At 43.7% G+C, this 19,424-nt stretch overlaps 1 protein-coding gene across 1 annotated transcript in view; it reads left to right on the top strand.

Moving 5' to 3' along the window:
- Positions 1–19,408, top strand: part of RNF213 (ring finger protein 213) — a 58,445-nt gene extending 39,037 nt beyond the window's left edge. The window contains exons 37-65 of the mRNA XM_009276826.2: positions 35–247; positions 638–819; positions 1,607–1,727; positions 1,838–1,938; positions 2,211–2,390; positions 2,927–3,090; positions 3,186–3,288; positions 4,003–4,117; positions 5,032–5,242; positions 6,234–6,424; positions 6,740–6,868; positions 7,697–7,807; positions 8,051–8,293; positions 8,959–9,040; positions 9,867–9,901; positions 10,231–10,325; positions 11,077–11,236; positions 11,559–11,739; positions 12,578–12,683; positions 13,343–13,595; positions 13,914–14,046; positions 14,756–14,839; positions 15,771–15,951; positions 16,075–16,276; positions 16,420–16,497; positions 16,814–17,011; positions 17,821–17,910; positions 18,027–18,205; positions 18,747–19,408. Of these exons, the coding sequence (XP_009275101.1) occupies positions 35–247; positions 638–819; positions 1,607–1,727; positions 1,838–1,938; positions 2,211–2,390; positions 2,927–3,090; positions 3,186–3,288; positions 4,003–4,117; positions 5,032–5,242; positions 6,234–6,424; positions 6,740–6,868; positions 7,697–7,807; positions 8,051–8,293; positions 8,959–9,040; positions 9,867–9,901; positions 10,231–10,325; positions 11,077–11,236; positions 11,559–11,739; positions 12,578–12,683; positions 13,343–13,595; positions 13,914–14,046; positions 14,756–14,839; positions 15,771–15,951; positions 16,075–16,276; positions 16,420–16,497; positions 16,814–17,011; positions 17,821–17,910; positions 18,027–18,205; positions 18,747–18,900 (4,275 nt within the window). The 3' untranslated portion in view covers positions 18,901–19,408. The remainder of the gene's footprint in view (positions 1–34; positions 248–637; positions 820–1,606; positions 1,728–1,837; positions 1,939–2,210; positions 2,391–2,926; positions 3,091–3,185; positions 3,289–4,002; positions 4,118–5,031; positions 5,243–6,233; positions 6,425–6,739; positions 6,869–7,696; positions 7,808–8,050; positions 8,294–8,958; positions 9,041–9,866; positions 9,902–10,230; positions 10,326–11,076; positions 11,237–11,558; positions 11,740–12,577; positions 12,684–13,342; positions 13,596–13,913; positions 14,047–14,755; positions 14,840–15,770; positions 15,952–16,074; positions 16,277–16,419; positions 16,498–16,813; positions 17,012–17,820; positions 17,911–18,026; positions 18,206–18,746) is intronic.
- The last annotated feature ends 16 nt before the right edge of the window (positions 19,409–19,424 follow it).

Here is a 19,424-nt window from a genome sequence, read left to right on the forward strand (position 1 = left end):
TAATTTTGATTTTAACTTTTTTCTAAACTTGCAGTGTCTGCGAATTGCGTTCTTATCCTGCATAACGGAATGGAAGGCAACATCTCCCAGAAGAGAGGAGACAGTGCCATCCTTGCCTTGGGTCCACCTTGGATACAATCAGTTCAAGAGCCGCCTGCAGAACTTTTCTAGGATCCTGGCTTTACACCCCCATGTGGTTGACTACCTTATTAACCAGGGAGGATATGGAATACCACATTCAGAGATGGTAGAGTCACTACCAGGCATTTTGTGATCCTCAACCCTAGCAGAGATTTCTGTCTTCACTGAATTAGCTAGTGTTCAGTCTCCTTTTGATTTCGGCAACAGTAAAGCGGGAAGCACAAGCTCGGTCAGGATCCTCAGTATTAGGAATAATCTGCTACGTTATCATTGTTACTAGCAGGATTTAAAATAGTTTGCCCTGCTTTCGCATCAGTTAATAGGATGTGCTAATGATCCGAGCCATGAGCATGAGAATTCCAGCGCTTAAGATAATCAAATAGAACATTATTCAGTAGAACACATGCTATAGCAAACCAGATTGAGAGCCCAAGGTTCATAAATAATTCTGAAATGCAACTGTTGTGTTATACTTACACCCTGTGTGTGTATCTAGGTTTTAGATGTGTTAGCTGCAATGGTATGTGCTGAAGAGCTGGAGAATCAAGTGCACACAGCCCATACAGAGGTCTGGCTGCAGAAAGTGAAGAATCTTCGTATGCCTGTTGAATTTCTTTGTAAAGAGAAGGATTTACAGAGGAGCGGGAGTCGGTGCCATCAGCTGCTAAAAGAACTCGAGTACGTACCACAGATCTGCTCACAATCTTGATCTTTTGCCTTGCTGTTAATAAGAATATTAGTACAGGCTGAAAGCTGCTCTGATGCTGCTTTTCTCAGACGAAGACTTCACAGACTTTTCCAGGTTCCTACTAGGCTTAATTACATACCAAGCATCAAGAACCAGATCTTTTTTTTTTTTCCCTCATCTCATGTAGATTCTCTCTCTAAATCTGGCAGTATCATCCAGTGCATTCCAGCTGGGTTCAGGGGGTTATTTAGAACTCTCATTAGGTTCCTGTTAACCAGCAATGTCTCCCCACTTCATCCCATGTGTATAAAGACTGTGAGAGATGGGGAACTTCGTTGCATCTAAGACTGAGTCTTGTCTCTTGGAAGACAAGCCCAGAGAGCTACCCTGGTTTCTAACAGACCTTGTTTAGTTTAACCAAAGTGAAGAAAGTGTAGTTAATTGTGATTATGATTTATTTTTTTTTAATTACTTCCTATGATATAGAAGTTAGAGGTGTGAGGAGGTCTTTGCAGTGGTCTTAATTCTGCTGCAGTGCTGTCTACAGGACAGGCTCCTATGCTATAAGCTCACTGTTAGGTGCTGTTATGTTTTGTCCTTGACAAAAAGCAGGGCTGATAACCAAAAGGGCAAGGCAAGAAGTTGCATAAGAAGTACACAAATGTAGTGGTGAGCATGAAAAGCGGTGAGATCGTTAGGATGACCTGAATACTGCACTTCCATTCATGTTCTCAGCTCATAATTGTACTTTTTGAAATCATGCTTTCCTTCCCACAGAGTTTGCTGGAACCGGGTTTTCTCCATGTCTCTGTTTGTAGAACATGTGTCGTTTGGCATCAACACTCTGATGCCAGAATTTGAGAATTTAGTGAAAAAATATACTTTGCTTCTTGCCAAGGTAAGCAAAGACGTGATTTCAGCTCTTCCCTGTTTGCTTCTGCTGATCATGTGAATTTTTGTCTTGGGTATTAGAGCTGAGTCATTTAGCTTTGTCCTTTTCCTCTGCAGTGTTTTCAGCACGATTCAGACATGAAGACTCATCCAACTTTTGTTGCAGTGATGAAAGTACTGTGCCAATGTAAGGATGAAGTCAGCAACAGGCTCTCCAGGTAGTGACATTGAGACAAGTTGCAGGGTCCAGTAGGAATATTGCCTATGTTGCCAGCATATTTCTGGGCATAAGGCAGTGCTGCATACAATGTAATGAAAGCCAAGTGAAGAGCGATAACTTCCATTTTATTCTGCACCCTGAAGCTAAGCAGTTAGCCAACAGGTCTTCCATTATCTCTTCTTGGTCTAGTTGCAGATGAATGTCTTACTTAAAGGTGTTTGGTAAGACAGCATTGAAGCAATTGTGTTCATTAATGTTTCTCAATTACAGATATAGTCTGAAGTCATGTCTGATCTGCCTAGGAGAGCCAAAGGATCCAGTCTGCCTGCCTTGCAGCCATGTGTTCTGTCAGAAGTGCATCAGAACGTGGCTAGTACCAGCGCAGATGCATTGTCCATACTGCAAAGTTGCCATGGGGGATGTTCATTTAAATGTCTCCGTGGAGCTCAGGTACTCCACCCTGTTCAAGGTGGAAGCGTTGTAGTGGGGCCAGTTGTGTGAGGAAATTCTGATTTGCACCTCTAAAGTCGTCAACGCGAGCAGAATGGGTGGAGGGAACTCTGCTCCGCTCTTTCTGGAACAGGAACAGGTCCTGTCCGTTTTCTGTGTATTGTTTCAGAAGAAGGGAGGAAGTTGCCTTGGCCCCTGTAAGAAAACTGTAGTTACAAAACCCTGTAAAGCTAAAGCACTGTCAGTGGCTGAATCGGACAAGGGAGCTGCTTGTCGCCTTGGATTGCTTTGTGATAGCTTAGCAAAAATCTCTCAGTATATGTATCTGGCATCACATTGCCATTTGTGATCTTAGTTGTCAATGTGATACGGCCTTTGCAGGCAATACTACTGAAGTGCTGCACAAATCCAGCCTTTTGGAAAGCTGGAAGAGTATCTCACCTTGGTGACTTTTGCCTGTGTCTGCTTTGCTTCATCCATTATTTAAGTTGTTCTGTATTTTAACGTTGTTCTAATGCTTTTTACCCTTCCCCTAGAGATGCCATAGCAAGAAATGCCCTGTTCCGGCAGAGATGCAATAATTTCTTCATAGATGTGGTCACTACCATGTGCTTCAAGGACAACGAACCCCCTGAGGCAGAGGTGATCCAAGAGCTCCTTAATCTGCTGTTTGTTCACAGAAGCCTCCTGAAAGGTTCAGGTGAGCTCCCTTCATCCTGATGTTCAGCCTCATGGAGCTGATTCTCTTGCCACTTTCTGTCACCTGCCAAACTTGTCTTTTTCTTTTCTCCACAGATCACCCTGCTATCTACACAAAATTTCTGTCCCCATTTAATGATGAAGTGGATGAAACTCCCATCATCCGCTCAGTAATGCTGAAGCTCCTCTTGAAGTACAGGTGAGTATAGTCACCAATTGATGGATGTTACACTAGGGGTTGGTTCAGCTTTGTTTTTCATGACCCCATCAAACCAATCTGATTGTTCTCCTCACTTCCTATTCATTGAATTTGAATCATTAGCGGTGAAATTCATCCTGTGCCTTTCTATTAGTTATGCAACTTGGCCGGCTTGCATGTAGCTTGTGTTGAAGCATCTGACCAGGTTGTGCCAAGGTTTACCTAGCTATTCTTAACCTAAACTTGTGCTGAACGTGGGTGGCTTCGGTAACGTAAAGATAGCCGACTAATTGATATGCTCTAGATCAGCAAAGTAATACTCCTCATCCACAGACATTTAATCAAGAATGACCTTTTGTATGCTTACACAGACCTCTCCATTCACACTAGCTCCTCCAGCCTCCCTTTGCAGTCGGTGCACAGAAAGCCATTTCTCAAGTGTGATCATCTCTTAAATCAGAAGCCTAAAATAGATCAGATGGCTTATGCCCTAGAAATGCTAATTTGGCATTGTTGATGATAAAAGCCTAGCTCAGAGTGTGAAGCTAGATGACATCTGGCAAAAGATGGCACAATTGCTTTTCCATCTTCCAGATGGATCCAGAGTGACCCCCACCTGTCACATGGACATAACTAGTAGTTCGATCACGATTTAGAACATTAGTAGCTGTCAGTATTGCAATTGTGGTAAGGGGGTATTTTTCTCTCCTGTAGCTTCAATGAAGTGAAAAATGATGTGCAACGCTACCTGTCCCAGGTAGAGCACAACAAGATCCTAGAGAAAAATGATAAAAAAGAACTCTACTTGCTTTTTGTCAACTGCTTGGAGGTAAGAGTGCTGGGTAGGTAAGAGCTGGGTAATAAAACTGTTGCAGGAATAAAAAAGTCATTAATAGAAATTCTTCTGCAATTTTAGGCAAGTTTCTTGTGCACGTAACTAGCTGCCCAACTAGAAAGCGCAAAAGGAAGATTATATCAAATCACCTGGTCAGAACCTGCTCTCCAGTAACTAGCCTTGCTTTCCAAAGTAAGGCTTGTTTGTGTTTGCAGCATTACATAAATTCTTCTTTCTCTTGGATACCTTGGACAGGTGTCTAAGTGTTAAGTGAGGCCTGATAAGACTCAAACTCCAACATAGGAGTGCAGCACACAGGGGGATTTCTAGTTGCAGTAGTCCACTGCTGGACTATTTGTTTCCACAGACGCTTTCTTGTTTGCAGAGCTTTAGATTATTATGCTGTTTGGATTGTTCCCTTACCTCCCCTTGCATAACTTTTAATGCTTTGGACAACTTTAAACAAACTTGACAGCAGGGTAGAGGTTTCATTTCTTATAGTTTTCATTAAAATGGTGACTTTGTAGATAAGATCAAAATTTGTATTCTTGCTAAGGGAAAGACGGGTAGAGCTTGGCATCTTGGAACATGTGATGCGTGTTTCAGCATGTGTGTGGCCAGTCAGCATGCTTATAACAATCTTGCTCAACTACATGCTTAGGAAATATTGGGGAGAGCTTGGGTGTATTGCTGAAGAAGGTATTTGGCGATGTGGCAGAGGTTTAGGATAAGCACCAGAGAGGTCACAGGGAGGAGCTAATGGCGTTGGGGTGGAAGGTGCTGTGAGAGACATGAAAGTTTAATGTGCTTACTGCAGTGTGGATGCATTGGAGATATAAAGTACCAATGCACAGGACATCTGATTTCAATGGTTCTGCTACTCATGCAATATTCTGTCCCATCTTTAGGATTCTATGTGTGAAAAGTCTGAGGGCAGCCTTGGATATGAGCATATAAACTATCTGCCTGGAGACAGAGGCTTTCCAGAGAACTATCTCCCAAAGAACAATCGAGAAACTCCTCAGGAATCATCCGTTGAATATCTGCAGGCGGTAGCCAAGGTTCGCTTGTACCTGAGTAAGGCTGCAGAGCTGCTCTTTGAATTGCATAAGCACACAGGTAAGTCTAATTATTCTGCTATCAAATGGAAATGCCATATACAGAACGAAGTCACCATGGGAGATGGGCTGGACACAGTCAATGCACCTGTGCTGTGCTAGAACTTGTTTTGATGCATGACCAAGAACGAGTGCATCAGCTTTTTTCTTTTCTCTTTCATTAGCAGTGTCAGTCATTATTTGTCCTCTTTACCATGTACTAGAAGTGCTCTATAACTAGTAGCAAGGCTGTGCCAGTGACTCCTAGGGTATAGTTACATAGCAGTTGCACCTTTGGAAGGAGATTTATTTTATCCTCCAGATGCTAACAATGAAATTTTATTTAGGACCAACTAAATTGAACTTTAATGAATAAATGAATAAAGCATAAGTGATGCTTCAGATACGTGACTGCTGTAAGGCTTATTGTTTTATATGAATGAGAGCTCTGCACAGCTAAAAAGGATGAAGAGATACTTCCAAAAAAATAAGTAAAAGAAGTTTTGAGCTGATTTGCTGACCCAATAAAGGAGAACAGTGTGTGGAGAATCTGATACTTACACAGTCCATGAAGCATCAAAATGCGGTAATGTAACTAATTTCAAGGGACTTCAGTGTCCAGCCCTTGCATCGAGGATGTCAGGCTAGCAAAATGCATCCCAGGAGATTGTCCTCAGGGAGCACCATCACCTTGGCATTGAGACAATGGAAAGCCATTATTGAGCAAGATGGAAGAGCTCTGAGAATGAACTACCAGTAAATGGGAAAACTTGTCCCTGAGAGAAGGAAATGGAAGTAGAGTGTGTCATCCTCTGTCGAAGAAATGAATCATTGTCTGAAATCCAGCTGAGGAAATGCTCTAGATAAGCTTCTGAGGAAGAGAAGGCTCTCAGGTGCTCCTGTGTACTTAGTCAGTACTAGTAAAAGGAGCTTGGTGCTACAGCTAGTGCCGACAGAAAAGTTTTACAAGGTAGGATGTGGTTTTGCCTTTTTTTTTCTTTTTTCCCCTTCAGAGCAAGACCAGGTAGGGGAGAAGCAGCGTTACCTGGCAAATGTGAGGATGTTCTGTAGCCTTGCCAAGAATGACTGGCATCGTGTTTACCTAGTCCGGAAAATTGCTAGTCAGTGTGGGATGGAATTTGCTCAGAAGCTTGCCACAGAGGCACAGTTTAACTGGGTGTTCCCAGTGGAAATTCTGCAACAGGTAAAGAAGAGGTGTCTCCTTGGAGATGGCTATGGTCTCCTCTTAGTCTTCAGTTTGTGCTGCTTTGGGGTGTTTCTACTGTTGCGTGGCTCTGGGGGACCCACCACAGTGAGAGTGGTTGCGAAGATGACTTATCCTTGCTCTCTATTGAATGGAGTCTGTTATGGCAGTGAGAAGCCATTTGGGTTGCCATGCCTGCTTGCTGTCTCTTTGCGAAGGCTGAAATGCCACGGTTCTTGGGAGGAAGAGGAGATTCTGCCTTGTCCAATGGCTGGTTAATGTCCAAAAGCTCACCATGGGCTTTTCCCTTTGTAGGTACAGAACAGCCAGTCTAATCACATCGATCGTTACCTGGCATGTGGCAAGAATTACAGAGTCCTGCGTGATGCTGTGGGGAAAGCCATGATTGAGTGTAAGACTGAGGGTCTTCTAGAGGCAGAGAAGGTAGGGCACGTTCTCCTCACCATAATCCTATTGTGGGTTCTGGATGGCCAGTGTTTAAGCTTTGTGTTCCTGTTGGCAGCGTCCCTTCCGGTGGAGATGTCTGGGTTGTCTTTGCTTGAAAGTTCCTGTGGTTTATGCTGGCAGACACACATATGTTTGCTTTACTTTCTCACCTGTGTTCTAGCATATGTAACTCTGAGGTTATTTCTGTCGGTTGCCTCATCTCACTTTTCTCCCCTTGTAATCTATCCCAGCAGCTTGTTTTACAGTAAGCAATACTACAGGCACCTTGTAGCCAACTGACTGGAGAGTAGGCAGATAATCAAAGCTTTATGCCTCCTCCCTGCCCGCCCATATCTGCCTAGCCTTGTGTCTTGCCGTGCAAAAATCAAACAGGTGATTTCTGTGTAATCGTAACCTTTTTCCAATATGTATTTTGTATATGAAAATCTTCAGGAAGAAGTTGCAAGCAATGCACCTTTGAATGTCTCTGTACAATCTATTATACACTGGTTGTGATTTTTTTTTTTCACTTACATGTTGATTTGATTTGAAGGAAGGCAGGTACAGATTGGTGCCTAGTAAGATTGCAATTCCGACTGGCTTTTAGAAGAATAAAATACTCGAGAGTTTTCTGATGTAAAACCCTCAATCATTTATTTATGGCTTTTAAACCCTTTTCTGCACTATCCCCCTGCATGTGTGGGGAGAGCTTTACCACAGACCTGCTGAAGCCTGCATATCCAGTAACCAGCTGAAACCTTGTCAAACTTCAGCTGTGACAACTCCAGGCTCTTCTCCGCCACATCATCAGTTCTTCTTTTCTAGGCATCTAGCAGCTCCCCGGCTGTACAATCTGTCCATCTGCTCCTGGCTATTTTCAGAGAGGTCACCGCCCTGTATGGAGTTAGTGACTCAAATCTTCATCCCAAACAGCAGGTAAGAGACTTCACTTTGGAAGCTCGTGACAAACACGATTCATTGATAAGGATGAATGAGATATAAATCATTGGTGGAAGAGCCTTTTGTTCTTCTGCCCCAAATACAGTTATGTCCTGATCAGAGCAGACTGAAAATGTTTTCAAAGCAGGGGCAACACAGCATGGGAAGTGGCTGATAGTCCTCTTCAGTTTGGTGGGCAGTATCAAGCTCGTTTTATTTCTTTTAAATATGTGCTTTCAGCAAACAGATGCTATGACTAAGTTCATCCAGAACTCCCAAGTCCTGAATTCTCCAGACCTGCAGCACTTTACAGCTTCTCTTGTGATGAATGCACTGCCATCTCTGACAGTGGATCCTCAAAGCTTCAGCCGCGATGGTGCGCTAATTGAAATGGCTGTTCATACCGCGGCTGTCTTGCTGTGCGGGCAGAACCCCATCCTGCAGCCTCTGAGGAATCTGGCATTCCATCCATGCACCATGGAGGTAAAGAGATTTAACTCAGATAGCAGTTCAGCATATTGCTAGTTCTTTCATGTATCTGCTGGATCTCTATAACCTAACCTTTCTTAACATCAAAAGCACCAACATATTGTTTTAGCTGTGAATTACCGATATATGATTATTTCAGTGTTGTTGGGATTAATTAGCACAATAACAAGCTCTGGACTGGTACCTTTTCAAGGTACCTCTGCATCCTGAGCAGTATCGGGCAGATACTTTTGCTGATATTTGAGTGAGCAAGTCTGAAAGCAGTTGGCAGGTCATACTGTGGAGACCTGCGTGCTCTAGAGGATGATGGCTCATGGAGCCCTAGGCTAAGTCAGGGTGGAGGGATCTGCTGCTCTACTTTTGGCTATCCAAGGCGTAAGGAAATGTGCTGGTACACACTACGGTACATCAGGCCATCCCAAGAGGAATCCAGTTCAGGATGTCTAGAGAGTGCACGTGCAAGGCTTAACAATATCGACAGTTCTTAAGAGTGGATTTGCAAAGGTAGAACTTGAAAATGTGCATGTACATCGTCTGCATGACCTCTGCTTTCAGATGTCTCTTGTTCCTTATTCATGATGGCAAACCAGTGAGCAACTGCTACAGGAAAGAACTGATTTATATATTCATTTGTCACCTTTTTTATTTTCCCTCCTTAGCACTCTTTTCTGCCTACAATGCCAGAAGATATAATGGCTCAGGCGAGGGCCTGGGAAGGAGTGGCCACTCTGCACTGGTACAGTAAGTGCTCCTGACTGGCTGTGAAAGAAATTGAAAGATAATCCTTGGCTTTTGAATGAAACCATTCCAAATGTGAGGACAGACACGCTCCTCTTCTCAGCATGAGTTATCCTTTGTAAATTAAGATTTGTGGTTATCATTTATGTGGGTAATGCACCGAAGTGCATCGAGGTTCTGTTTAGTCTCAAGCTTATAGCTGTTTACAAAGTTTGAGAGTGCGGAAGACCTGCCCTGTTACTTCTGGCAATGTTAAAGTGGGGTGAGCAGAAGAGGAGCACTTTGCCACCTTCCTGGCCAGCTTTCAGTTCTCTGCTTTCCGCAGTAGAATCTTACTGCAGACTAGGAAGCCAGGGGTGGGAGCATTCATGCTTACCAGCCCATTTGGTACTCAGTAGCAGATTCTTTCAGAGTTCCATTCTGAAAGACCTGCCCTGTTACTTCTGGCAATGTTAAAGTGGGGTGAGCAGAAGAGGAGCACTTTGCCACCTTCCTGGCCAGCTTTCAGTTCTCTGCTTTCCGCAGTAGAATCTTACTGCAGACTAGGAAGCCAGGGGTGGGAGCATTCATGCTTACCAGCCCATTTGGTACTCAGTAGCAGATTCTTTCAGAGTTCCATTCCTTGTTTCTCAAGGAGAGAAGCACTGAAAACTTCCTCTGGTTCCTATGTGGGTCTGTCACTCCTCTGAGCTTTGGGGCTGTCAGTGCTTTTGATTAGATCTTGAAGCGTATTTCTTGCTCCAAGATGATGGTCCCTATGAAAGGAAATAACGGGGGCTTCATAAATGTCTCTTATAATACTGTCCTGTTTGTTTCTCTTTCTTGATAGAATGTCCAAATGGCCACCCCTGCACTGTAGGAGAGGTAAGAATTTGAGACTGGTGGGTTTTTAAGCAGGTGGTGTTTTCAACAATAAACTGTTTTATTTTGTTTACTGGTTTTAATGTTCTGTTGCACAGCGGTTCATTTTCTAAACTCTATATTATTAATCATTTTGCCATTGTAATGTAAAATTTAGAATAGCTCTAACACAGCTTATACTATAAATCTAGAAAACAAGAGAGGCAGAGGTCCTTTGCCCAGTAGCAGTTTTCAAATTAACCAGTTACCGCTTGGATTTTTGTTTCATTCTCTTTCTCTGCTGGAGAGGCTCTTACTCTGGAATTCAGTGTTCTCATTTTGCTTTTTGCTAGTGTGGCCGCCCCATGGAAACTAGCCGCTGTCTCGACTGTGGTGTCCCAGTTGGAGGCGAACAGCATAAAGCACTGCCTGGCTTTCAAGAATTCCGGTATGCTTTGATTCGTTAACCTTTTCAGTGCTAAATGATGTAGTACTTGCCTGTCGTGCTTTCAGGGCAAAAGGTACCAACCACTTCATGCTGCTACGTGAAAAGTGGCGTGTGGGATTCCCTGTTAGCTCAGACACGGGTCTCTGAGGGGAAGAGGCTCAGCTGTTAGGAGTATTGGTATAACTCTGGCTTTGCAGAAACTGCCTTAACACAAGATCTTGTCAAGGCTGCTGGTTTAGGGGTTTTCATCTCCCTGCTCATCCAGGCTGATACAGGTTCTACACCAACGTAGAGTAATAGGCAACATTTTCTTAAATGGATCAGCATGACTGAAGAACTTGTACCAGAGCTCTGGTAACTATAACTTGTGCTCCCTCTTCCTCGATTCTCTGGATTAGCACTTAGAGCCCTTGTGTAAGAATGTTAAAGTTACTAATTCTAACAGCAGTGGTTTCTCGTCTATCCAGCATGGAGTTGGCTAATCTTGCTCTACAGGGCTGGATGTTGCCTCTTTCTTAGAAAACGTATTAGGAAGAGATGTCCAAGGAAGAGTAATCAGCCAGCAAAACCAAACAAATTGGCTTATTTGTGTACAAAACTTACTGGAAGTCCTCATTCCCCTGCAGCACTTTAATTGGCAGCTTTTATGGCATTCAAAGAACTTATGGGTCAAAAAGACGTTACTGGGTATCAAAGACATCTCTTGTGTGTGTTTTGTCAAGGCAAAAAAATAATATACGCTTTCCAACAGGAATAGTGAAGACAGAACTCAAACTGGCCACATACTTGGAGATGCACAACACAGAAAAACAATGGGAATGTCTGATCGGGCCATGTCCCCAGTTGTCTTCGTTCTGATACGCTTGCTCACACATTTGACAATGTTGCTGGGAGCCACAAAAAATCCTCAGGTATCTTCCAATAATAGTTCCAAGTGGCCACATGAAATGTAGTGAAACCTTTGTATGATGATGGTCCTTTTCATCATATTGCCAAGTAACTAGGGCAGTCTTTCAAGATGCAGGACCAAAATTCACTTCCCTCCTTGCCCAGGAGTGATTTTGGTTCCTTCATGCACTTGCATGCACGCATATACACGCATACCTGCCTGTATTTGTTCAAGTGGCAGGAATCCTGTAGGACGGAGTTGACTTTCTGGTAAGACTGTAGTTCTGCATGCCTTGTGCTTGATGTTATTGGCTATGCTCATTCTTGCCTTTTGTTGCTCTTTAGTCATTGCAAAAGATTATCAAGCCATCAGTGAGCAACCCAGTGAGGTTCCTGCAGCAGCATATACAGGAGGACTTGGCACAGCTGACAAAAATTTTGGGGAAGAGTGTGGATGAGACTATCAACGTGCTTCATCTTGTCCTCAGCAGCCTCCTCAAGGACGCCCATCAGCACCCAGACCAGTGTAAGGAAAACTACCTGCCATATCACATCTGCAAGCTATATCAGCATTTTAAGGGCAGCAGTTACTTAGCTTCTTTGCTAATAGACAATTTCTAACAGGCAGTAGCTGAGCTGATGAGGAAGATCCAGAAATTTTGAGGCTTTTTTCTTGTTGTAGGGAGTGAAGAATTTTTGCTGTTTACTTCTCTTTCAGTCAAGTATGTGGGGTTTGCAAGGTTTGGTGCATAATTCTGAAAAGGAATTACTGAATAAATAACCTCATGACACGTTGACAGAGCTTTCAACTCACAAGCAGAGGTACTACTCAAAGCATAATAGCTCATGCTGTGTATAATCTATATACTATACTGCCCTCTAAATGACTACCAAGAAGCTATTTGGTAGAAGAGGGATGGCAGAGTATGGTTCACAGTAGAATCTGGAGTTCAAGTTGACATAAGTCATTGTGTCATAGTGGGATTTATACGTAATAGCCATATTTTTAGTGTGACAGCACAAATCAGTATTCCAAGCTCCGTTCTTTGGTCTGTCATTGATCATGGTCTGACCTTGGACAACTTGTTTAACCTTTCTGGGATTATGAATGACTTGTATAAATGTCCATATCATTCAAATGAATGACTGGACTGAAGCTTCTGAAAACCTGCAATCACTGTGTGCTGTTTTGGATGACACTCTCCAGCTAGACAAAGATACTAGTTTAGCTTCTAGGACCTCTGTAATCGCTCTTGGCTCATCATGCTAACTTGCAAGGACGTCACATCTGGAAGCTTAGGGAATCTGTGCTTTCTTTTAACTGAAATATTGCAAATGTAAGAGACTAAATATTCCTGTTGCAGGGCCAGTTGAGTTTGATATGCTCTCCACCAAAGAGAAGAGAAACAAATGGGAAGAAATTGTTGCATACACAATTATTGTTCCTCAATTGGAGGTGAGAAATTTACTGTATAAATTTTCAGTAGTTGAGCAGTTCAAAATCCACTTATTTCGAAATCTGACCTGCTGTAATAGCTGTGCTATACTTTTCACCCAGCTATTCCTAAAGCCAAGCCACCTATGACACAACTGCAGGTTAGCTTTAATTTGTAAGGGTCAGCCAACTTTATTCTACCTGTGGAAATGAGGTTCTGAGACTAGAGTTGTGCTATGATGATTTTGTATAGCTGGAAAAGCAGAAATGTCTTAGCTCAGTTGAAAGTATTTGTCCAAGTGAGCATGTAGTTGCCCCAAATGAATCCTGTCTGCCTTTTTCTTTGCCCCCATATACATCATCTCAAGAATGGAAGACCTGCGAGTTGGATGAGCTGAAGAACAAAGAATAACTTTATGGTATAAACAGCTGTCTTGCAGTATGTGTTTTACATGCCTTCCCTAGGAGTTCATCTTCTGCTTTGACATATTTCTGTCGATTGGTCATCAAGCTATTGGGGAAATATACTCTAGTGGAGGTTCAGCGTGGCAGGACGCTATTTTTTTTTTTTTTTTTTTTAAATGCAGGATTTGGATAAAAAACTTCTGAAGTTAAATAAACAAATACAAGAGGATGAGAGAATAATCCAATAGTGAAAATAGTCTATGGTGACCCGGTCACTTGTCACTTCCAGGGATTTGGATAAAAAACTAATGAAGTTAAATAGACAAATACAAGAGGATGAGAGAATTTCTTCCAATCCAATAGTGAAAATAGTCTATGGTGACCCGGTCACTTTCCTGTCCCAGCTGCCAAAGGACAGTCACATACATCATTCCAAGATGTGGAGCTGCCGAAAGAGGATTTCAGTGGAGAACCTGGGCCATGTAGTCCAGCAAAAGAATGCCAAGGACACTGTCCCTCTCCTTTGGAAGTTTCTGCAGAAGGTGGGTGTGACACAGGGATGAGACTGCAATGTTCAGAGATCAGTTCACAGAATCACAGACTGGTTGAGGTTGGAAGGGACCTCTGGAGGTCATCGGGTCCAACCCCCTGCTCAGGCAGGGTCACCTAGAGCCAGTTGCCCGAGACCAAACCCCTGTTTGATTATACAGTGTCTTTATTCTCATAACTTTCTATAATCTTGAGAACTGCATGTGTAAAATATTTTTTCTTTTAAACATCTAAAAAGTAATTCCATAAAAGTATTCAAAGCTGGTTTGTCCAAGGACAACCTTACTCGTAGGCCCCCTTTCCTCTTCCAGGAAACAGAACTGAGGCTGGTTAAATTCTTACCAGAGATTCTGGCTCTGCAAAGAGACTTGGTGAGGCGATTTCAGAACACTGCTGATGTCAAGCACTGCTCGATCAGAGACTTCCTCAACGAACCCCTCTCAGGTGAGAAGACTGTGCCAAACCTGTAATTAGTGAAACAAAAAGCATTGGATAGTCCAGTTGAAAATGAAAGTGAAAACTTCTCTTGAGCTTGCAATCTTAAGCCCCCATATTTTCCTTTTAACTCCCATCCAAATGAATTGGAGACCTTAACCCTGGAGTTATGCTTGGAAAAATCATCAGATGGCTTTAAAGATAGTTAAGCACAGGAGGATTGCTCACAAGGGGTGGGGACTCTGCTCAGAGATAGGCAAGATAAATCCCTGAATGCAGCAGTGGGTATGTTGAATTTTTAAGTTCTGCCCTAGAGTAGGGCCTGCCTAAAAGGTGGAACAGATGTCCTTCCCTTCCATTCATAAGCAGCATACAGACATTTTGTGGCAACTCCTTCAATTGTACTTAAGTACAATTACTTATGTTTTTAAGTACTTATGGAAAAGTACTTAAAGGTCATGCAGAATCAGACCAAGGATCCATCCAGCCTTGTAGCCTGGGCCAATAGCAGACAATAATGGAAGAATATAAACAAACAGAGCAAATGACTCAATTTGATACCATTAGAAAACTGTTTAATGTCTATTTAGTCTCTCTTGATCTGTTTGAGCAGTTGCCTAGAGTTCAGTGGCATGCTTCAAAAATTCTTATACTACGGAGTTTCACGGTGTTGTCAGTAAAGAGTGTTTCAAGGATTCGTCATTCTGTTATTCCTCAGATGTGATGAGGGACCTGTTACAGAGGAGAGTGAATGTGTTTCTGTCTGTTTGGAACAAGCTAAGAAGCTCGCTGGACACCAATGGTGAGTACCTTTCTTTCCCAGCAGTGTTTTGAGAGTGATGGAAGCAAGAGCTTGCCAGCTGTCAGACAATGCTCCTCTACTACTTTGACAGTTCAAGTTCCTCCCATCAGTGACGCTGAGACATATCCTCAAAACTGACCTTGGCCATTGTCCTGGTTTTGGCTGGAATAGAATTAATTTTCTTCCTAGTAGCTGGTATAGTGCTGTGCTTTGGATTTAGGATGAGAATAATGTTGATAAAACACTGATGTTTTAGTTACTGCTGAGCAGTGCTTACACTAAGTCAAGGACTTTTCAGCCTCTCATACTGCCCTGCCAGCGAGGAGGCTGGAGGTGCACAAGAAGCTGGGGAGGGGACACAGCCAGGACAGCTGACCCCAACTGGCCAAAGGGATATTCCATACTACATGACATCATGCTGAACAAAAAAAACCTGGGAGGAGTTGGCCGGGTGGGCGTGGCCGCTGCTCGGGAACTGGCTGGGCATCGGTCAGCGGGTGGTGAGCAATTGCATTGTGCACCACTTGTTTTGTATATTCTTTTATCATCATTATTATTATTTTCCCTTCCTTTTCTGTCCTATTAAATTGCCTTTATCTCAACCCAAGAGTTTTACCTTTTTTCCGATTCTCTCTCCCATCCCACTGTGGGGGAGTGAGCGAGCAAACGGCTGTGTGGTGTTTAGCTGCCTGCCGGGTTAAACCACAACAGCCATTAAAGGTTTAAGAAGATCTGGGTGCAAATGGAAGAATTTGTTTCCCTCTTGTAGTATTCTCACCTGAACTTGCTCCCTTTAGTGTTTATAAGTAATGGAAAGAGTACTGCTTTTTTCAGGTTCTATACTTCCTCCTGACCTGGGTCAACTCAGGAGAGACTTGCTCATCGTGGGCTGGCTCTGGGCCACCTCAGCCTTCTCTGCCTTTTATTTCAGGGGAGATTAAGCTTCCTAAAGGCTACTGTGATGCTGACCTAACCCTGGACAGCAAGCTTGAGGTCCTTCTGCCACGTCGACAGGGGCTGGGCCTCTGCTCCACAGCCTTAGCCAGCTACCTCATTAGTCTGCACAATGAATTTATCCACTTGGTGAACAAACACGTCAAGGAAGATGATAGGTATGTTGCTATTCCAGCTAGGTACTTTTTGGGCTCTGTTGTATTACCTGCTACCACACAATCAGCTTTCCTTGCTTCGTAAAGGCTTTTCGCTCTAAATGGAGATTGTTTTCACTTCTGCAGGTACTTGATCAGTCCGTCAGAAGTGGCTGACCTGCACTTGATCAGTTACGAGGTTGAGAGAGACCTGATTCCTCTGATCTTGTCCAACTGCCAGTACAGCATGGAGAAGGGAGGGGAGACATTGCAGGACTTTGATCTGGAGAGGATCCAGCAGCAAGTCATCAGCAAGTTCCTGCAGGGAAAACCACTCATCACCCTAACGGTAGGAGAAGGCAGCTAGCTATGTTTTCTGCAGACAGCTTCTTGGCTGATGAGCCCTGCAGTGTTTGCTGCAGCCAGGCATGCACTGTAGCAGGGTTAGCAATGTTACCAAAGCTTTACAACCGTGGGTTTCTCTCCTGACAGGGAATACCTACCCTCGTGTACAGACATGATCGGAATTATGAGCAGCTGTTTAATGATGTCAGGAATAAGCTGGATCAGGTGGGTTTCTGCATTGGAGGAAACAGGGCAAAGCACGTGACCCCTGACATCCCAAGAAATGTCAGGCTTGTCTTCCGTCACTTGCCTTGTTCATCTGCTCTGAAGGCTTGTCTGCTAATCTCTCGGCATGCCTTGAATATGTGCAAACTGGCCTTCTTTTGTCAGTCAGGATTTACAAAGGAAAGGGATATAGTTAAGTATTTTCAGTTTCCTAAACCTGGGGCTCTGCTGTCTTCCATGACTTTAGCAACTAGAGCAGCAATAAGGAATGGTTCTGAACTAATATGAGCAACTGCTTTGCCTTCGTGGTTTTCAGAGTGCTCTCCCCAGTTCTGTGATGAACATGATCAGTGGGGAACTACAGTCTTATAGTGATGTCTGTGATGCTCTGTCCATCATTGAAATTACCTTGGGATTCCTGGCCATGGCTGGAGAGAATGCTGAAATGCTTCTGACTGACTACATAGAAAAAGTTCTGCAGATGGGTGATCAGACAAACCCTCATGTACTGCAGGTGAGTCCTGAGAGCAAAGCTCTTATTCTTACAGGATAATATCTGCACTGGTTTATACTAAATCCAGGCAGCCTGATCTCCAAGCCCAGCAGAAGTTCAGCTTGAAAAGGTATATGATAGAATTCCCTCCCCACCGTATTCAACAGCGGGGGGGAAACAATTTTCACTTCCCCTGCAACCAGTGTTTGCAAGGTGGGAGCATCTAATAGCTTGTGATGCTCAGCAGGTTCTTGCAAAACCCTACAGAAAGGTCAGGTGCGGGACGTGCAGGAGGTTGAACTCTTCTCTGCAGATCCAAGCTCTTCTGTCAGCACCAGGAAGGAGAATTCTCAGTTGAGTGTCAGCATAATTAAGTTGTAATGCTAAAACTGAGAAAAGGGACAACTTTCAATTAAGAGTCAGCTTTCAGTGGCACTGGCTTGCCTGATGCTGAGCAGGATTGAAAATATCCCTTTATCTCTCCAAAGTGGTGATAGGGGAAGGCTTTATCTCCTCATGATGTGTGAAGAGAGGCCCTTTACTGACAGGGGCCAACGGCACTATGTTATGACAAGTGTGACATAGCCCTATCACTTTCCCACTCCCTTTCATGATACCAAAAAGATGGATTATTGGAGGTAAAATGGGGACGAGGGAGAGAGAAGCCTATTGCAGATGGGCTTCTACACCCAGGTTGAAAGGGCTTGGTGAACTCCCTGCAGTTGTGCTCCTCTGCAGTTTTGACCTGCATGGGCAGGGCAGGGTGTGGACAGGTTCCTAAATACATCCCTTACATCCAGGTTCACTCCATATATGTGTTTTTCTTTCAGGCCTTTAGACGATGCTACCTAAAGCACAACATAGCCCTATGGCAACTTCTCTCTACCCGCAAATCTGAGCAGCTTCTGCGCCTCAAAAGGGTAAGGTACACTCATAACTTCAGCATCTAATCAACTGTTTCCTCTTTTCTAAATGAAGTTGCTCAAATATGTATGGTTGGTTGGTTTTTTTTTTTCCCCCCTCACTGTATTTTTAGGATCCTTTTGTAGACATCAGTACAGTCTACAAAGCTGAGCTCAGTCCAAAGATTGCCAAGCTCCTCAACACATTCCTTGTCCACTCGAGGCTGGAAACCTTCCTGCAGGAGCTCCATGAAATGATCGTCCTGAAGCTGAGACGTGTCCAAGCTGTGGATGAATTCAGACCCACGTGGAGGTAACAGATTTATGCAGCCCAAACCAACCCACAGTTGTTGTTACTAACTTAAGCTTCTCTGCCTCTGAAAATGCACGTGATGGCAACAGTTCCCTTGGCAAATGACTGCACTGCTGGACACAAAGCACAACCATCAACATCAAGAATATGCAGCTAGTTCTAAGACACACTGCCTGTGTCTAGCATGTATGACTCTTCTTCATCTTACACAAGCTATTTTGGGAACACTGCTGGAATATACCAGGAGCATGAGCACTAAAGATAAACACAAGCACTTCTGCAGTCATTCAGATGAGCACACTCAGCTTTCCACACGCACAGCTTGGCCCTAACAGCTTGGTTCTGACCTGCAGCCTCCCTTTTCTGGGTTCTTTAGCCTCTCTATAAATCTGACTGGCTGTTTAATCCTCCTCCTTACAAAATACACGTGTTAAAACTCTGTGTACTTAACATTGGTGCATTCCTACCACACAATACTATGCGGCATTTGTAGTTTGCTGTATACCATCTATTAATACTACCTTTGCTCTTTGTTTTCCAGCCTGAAGGAATCGCTCATTCCTTACCTTGATGCAAAAGACTCCGAGTTAGCTACAGAGCTGGAAGAGATGTTCCCAGATGAGATTCTTCTCTCTCATGCTACTGCTACGTGGAAAGCAGCCGCTCTCTTCAAAAGGGAGTGTAGGGAAAGCTAGGAGCACTAGCACCACTAGCACCACTAGGTCTGTCCGACCTTCCTCATACACAGGGAACACACACATGGTGTCAGTGAGATTCTGGAAGCTCAGGGGGTTGGTTTTTTGAGTTTGTGTTTTGAGTTTTGAGGTGTTTTGGTTTTGTTTTCTTTTTACTAACTGTGACGCAAAGATTAGGTGCTTTCATGCCTCAGAAGGATGGTGGAGAAACAGAAGGCTGCATGTATAAACAGAGACTTTTGAAGGCATCATAAAAGAAAACAAACATAAAAACCCCCAACCAAAAAACCCACAGCCACCTGATACAGATGAACGATTTTTTTTAAAAAGCATCATTTCCTAGTGCTTGCTTTTTTTCCCCCCAATCTTCATTTCTCTTGCCGCGGAGCCTTTTCAGCACCACTGAAGAATTGGGACCAAGTTGGAAAAAACAAAAAACGCCGAAGGAAGCTGCTCCTTCACTGCCTTAACCTCTTGCCGCAGGCCGCGGCAGCGCCCTCGGCTGCCCCCGCGCCGCTGTCGCC

This window comes from Aptenodytes forsteri, unplaced genomic scaffold (assembly GCF_000699145.1).
Source record: "Aptenodytes forsteri isolate BGI_AS27 unplaced genomic scaffold, ASM69914v1 Scaffold34, whole genome shotgun sequence".
Lineage (NCBI taxonomy): Eukaryota > Metazoa > Chordata > Aves > Sphenisciformes > Spheniscidae > Aptenodytes > Aptenodytes forsteri.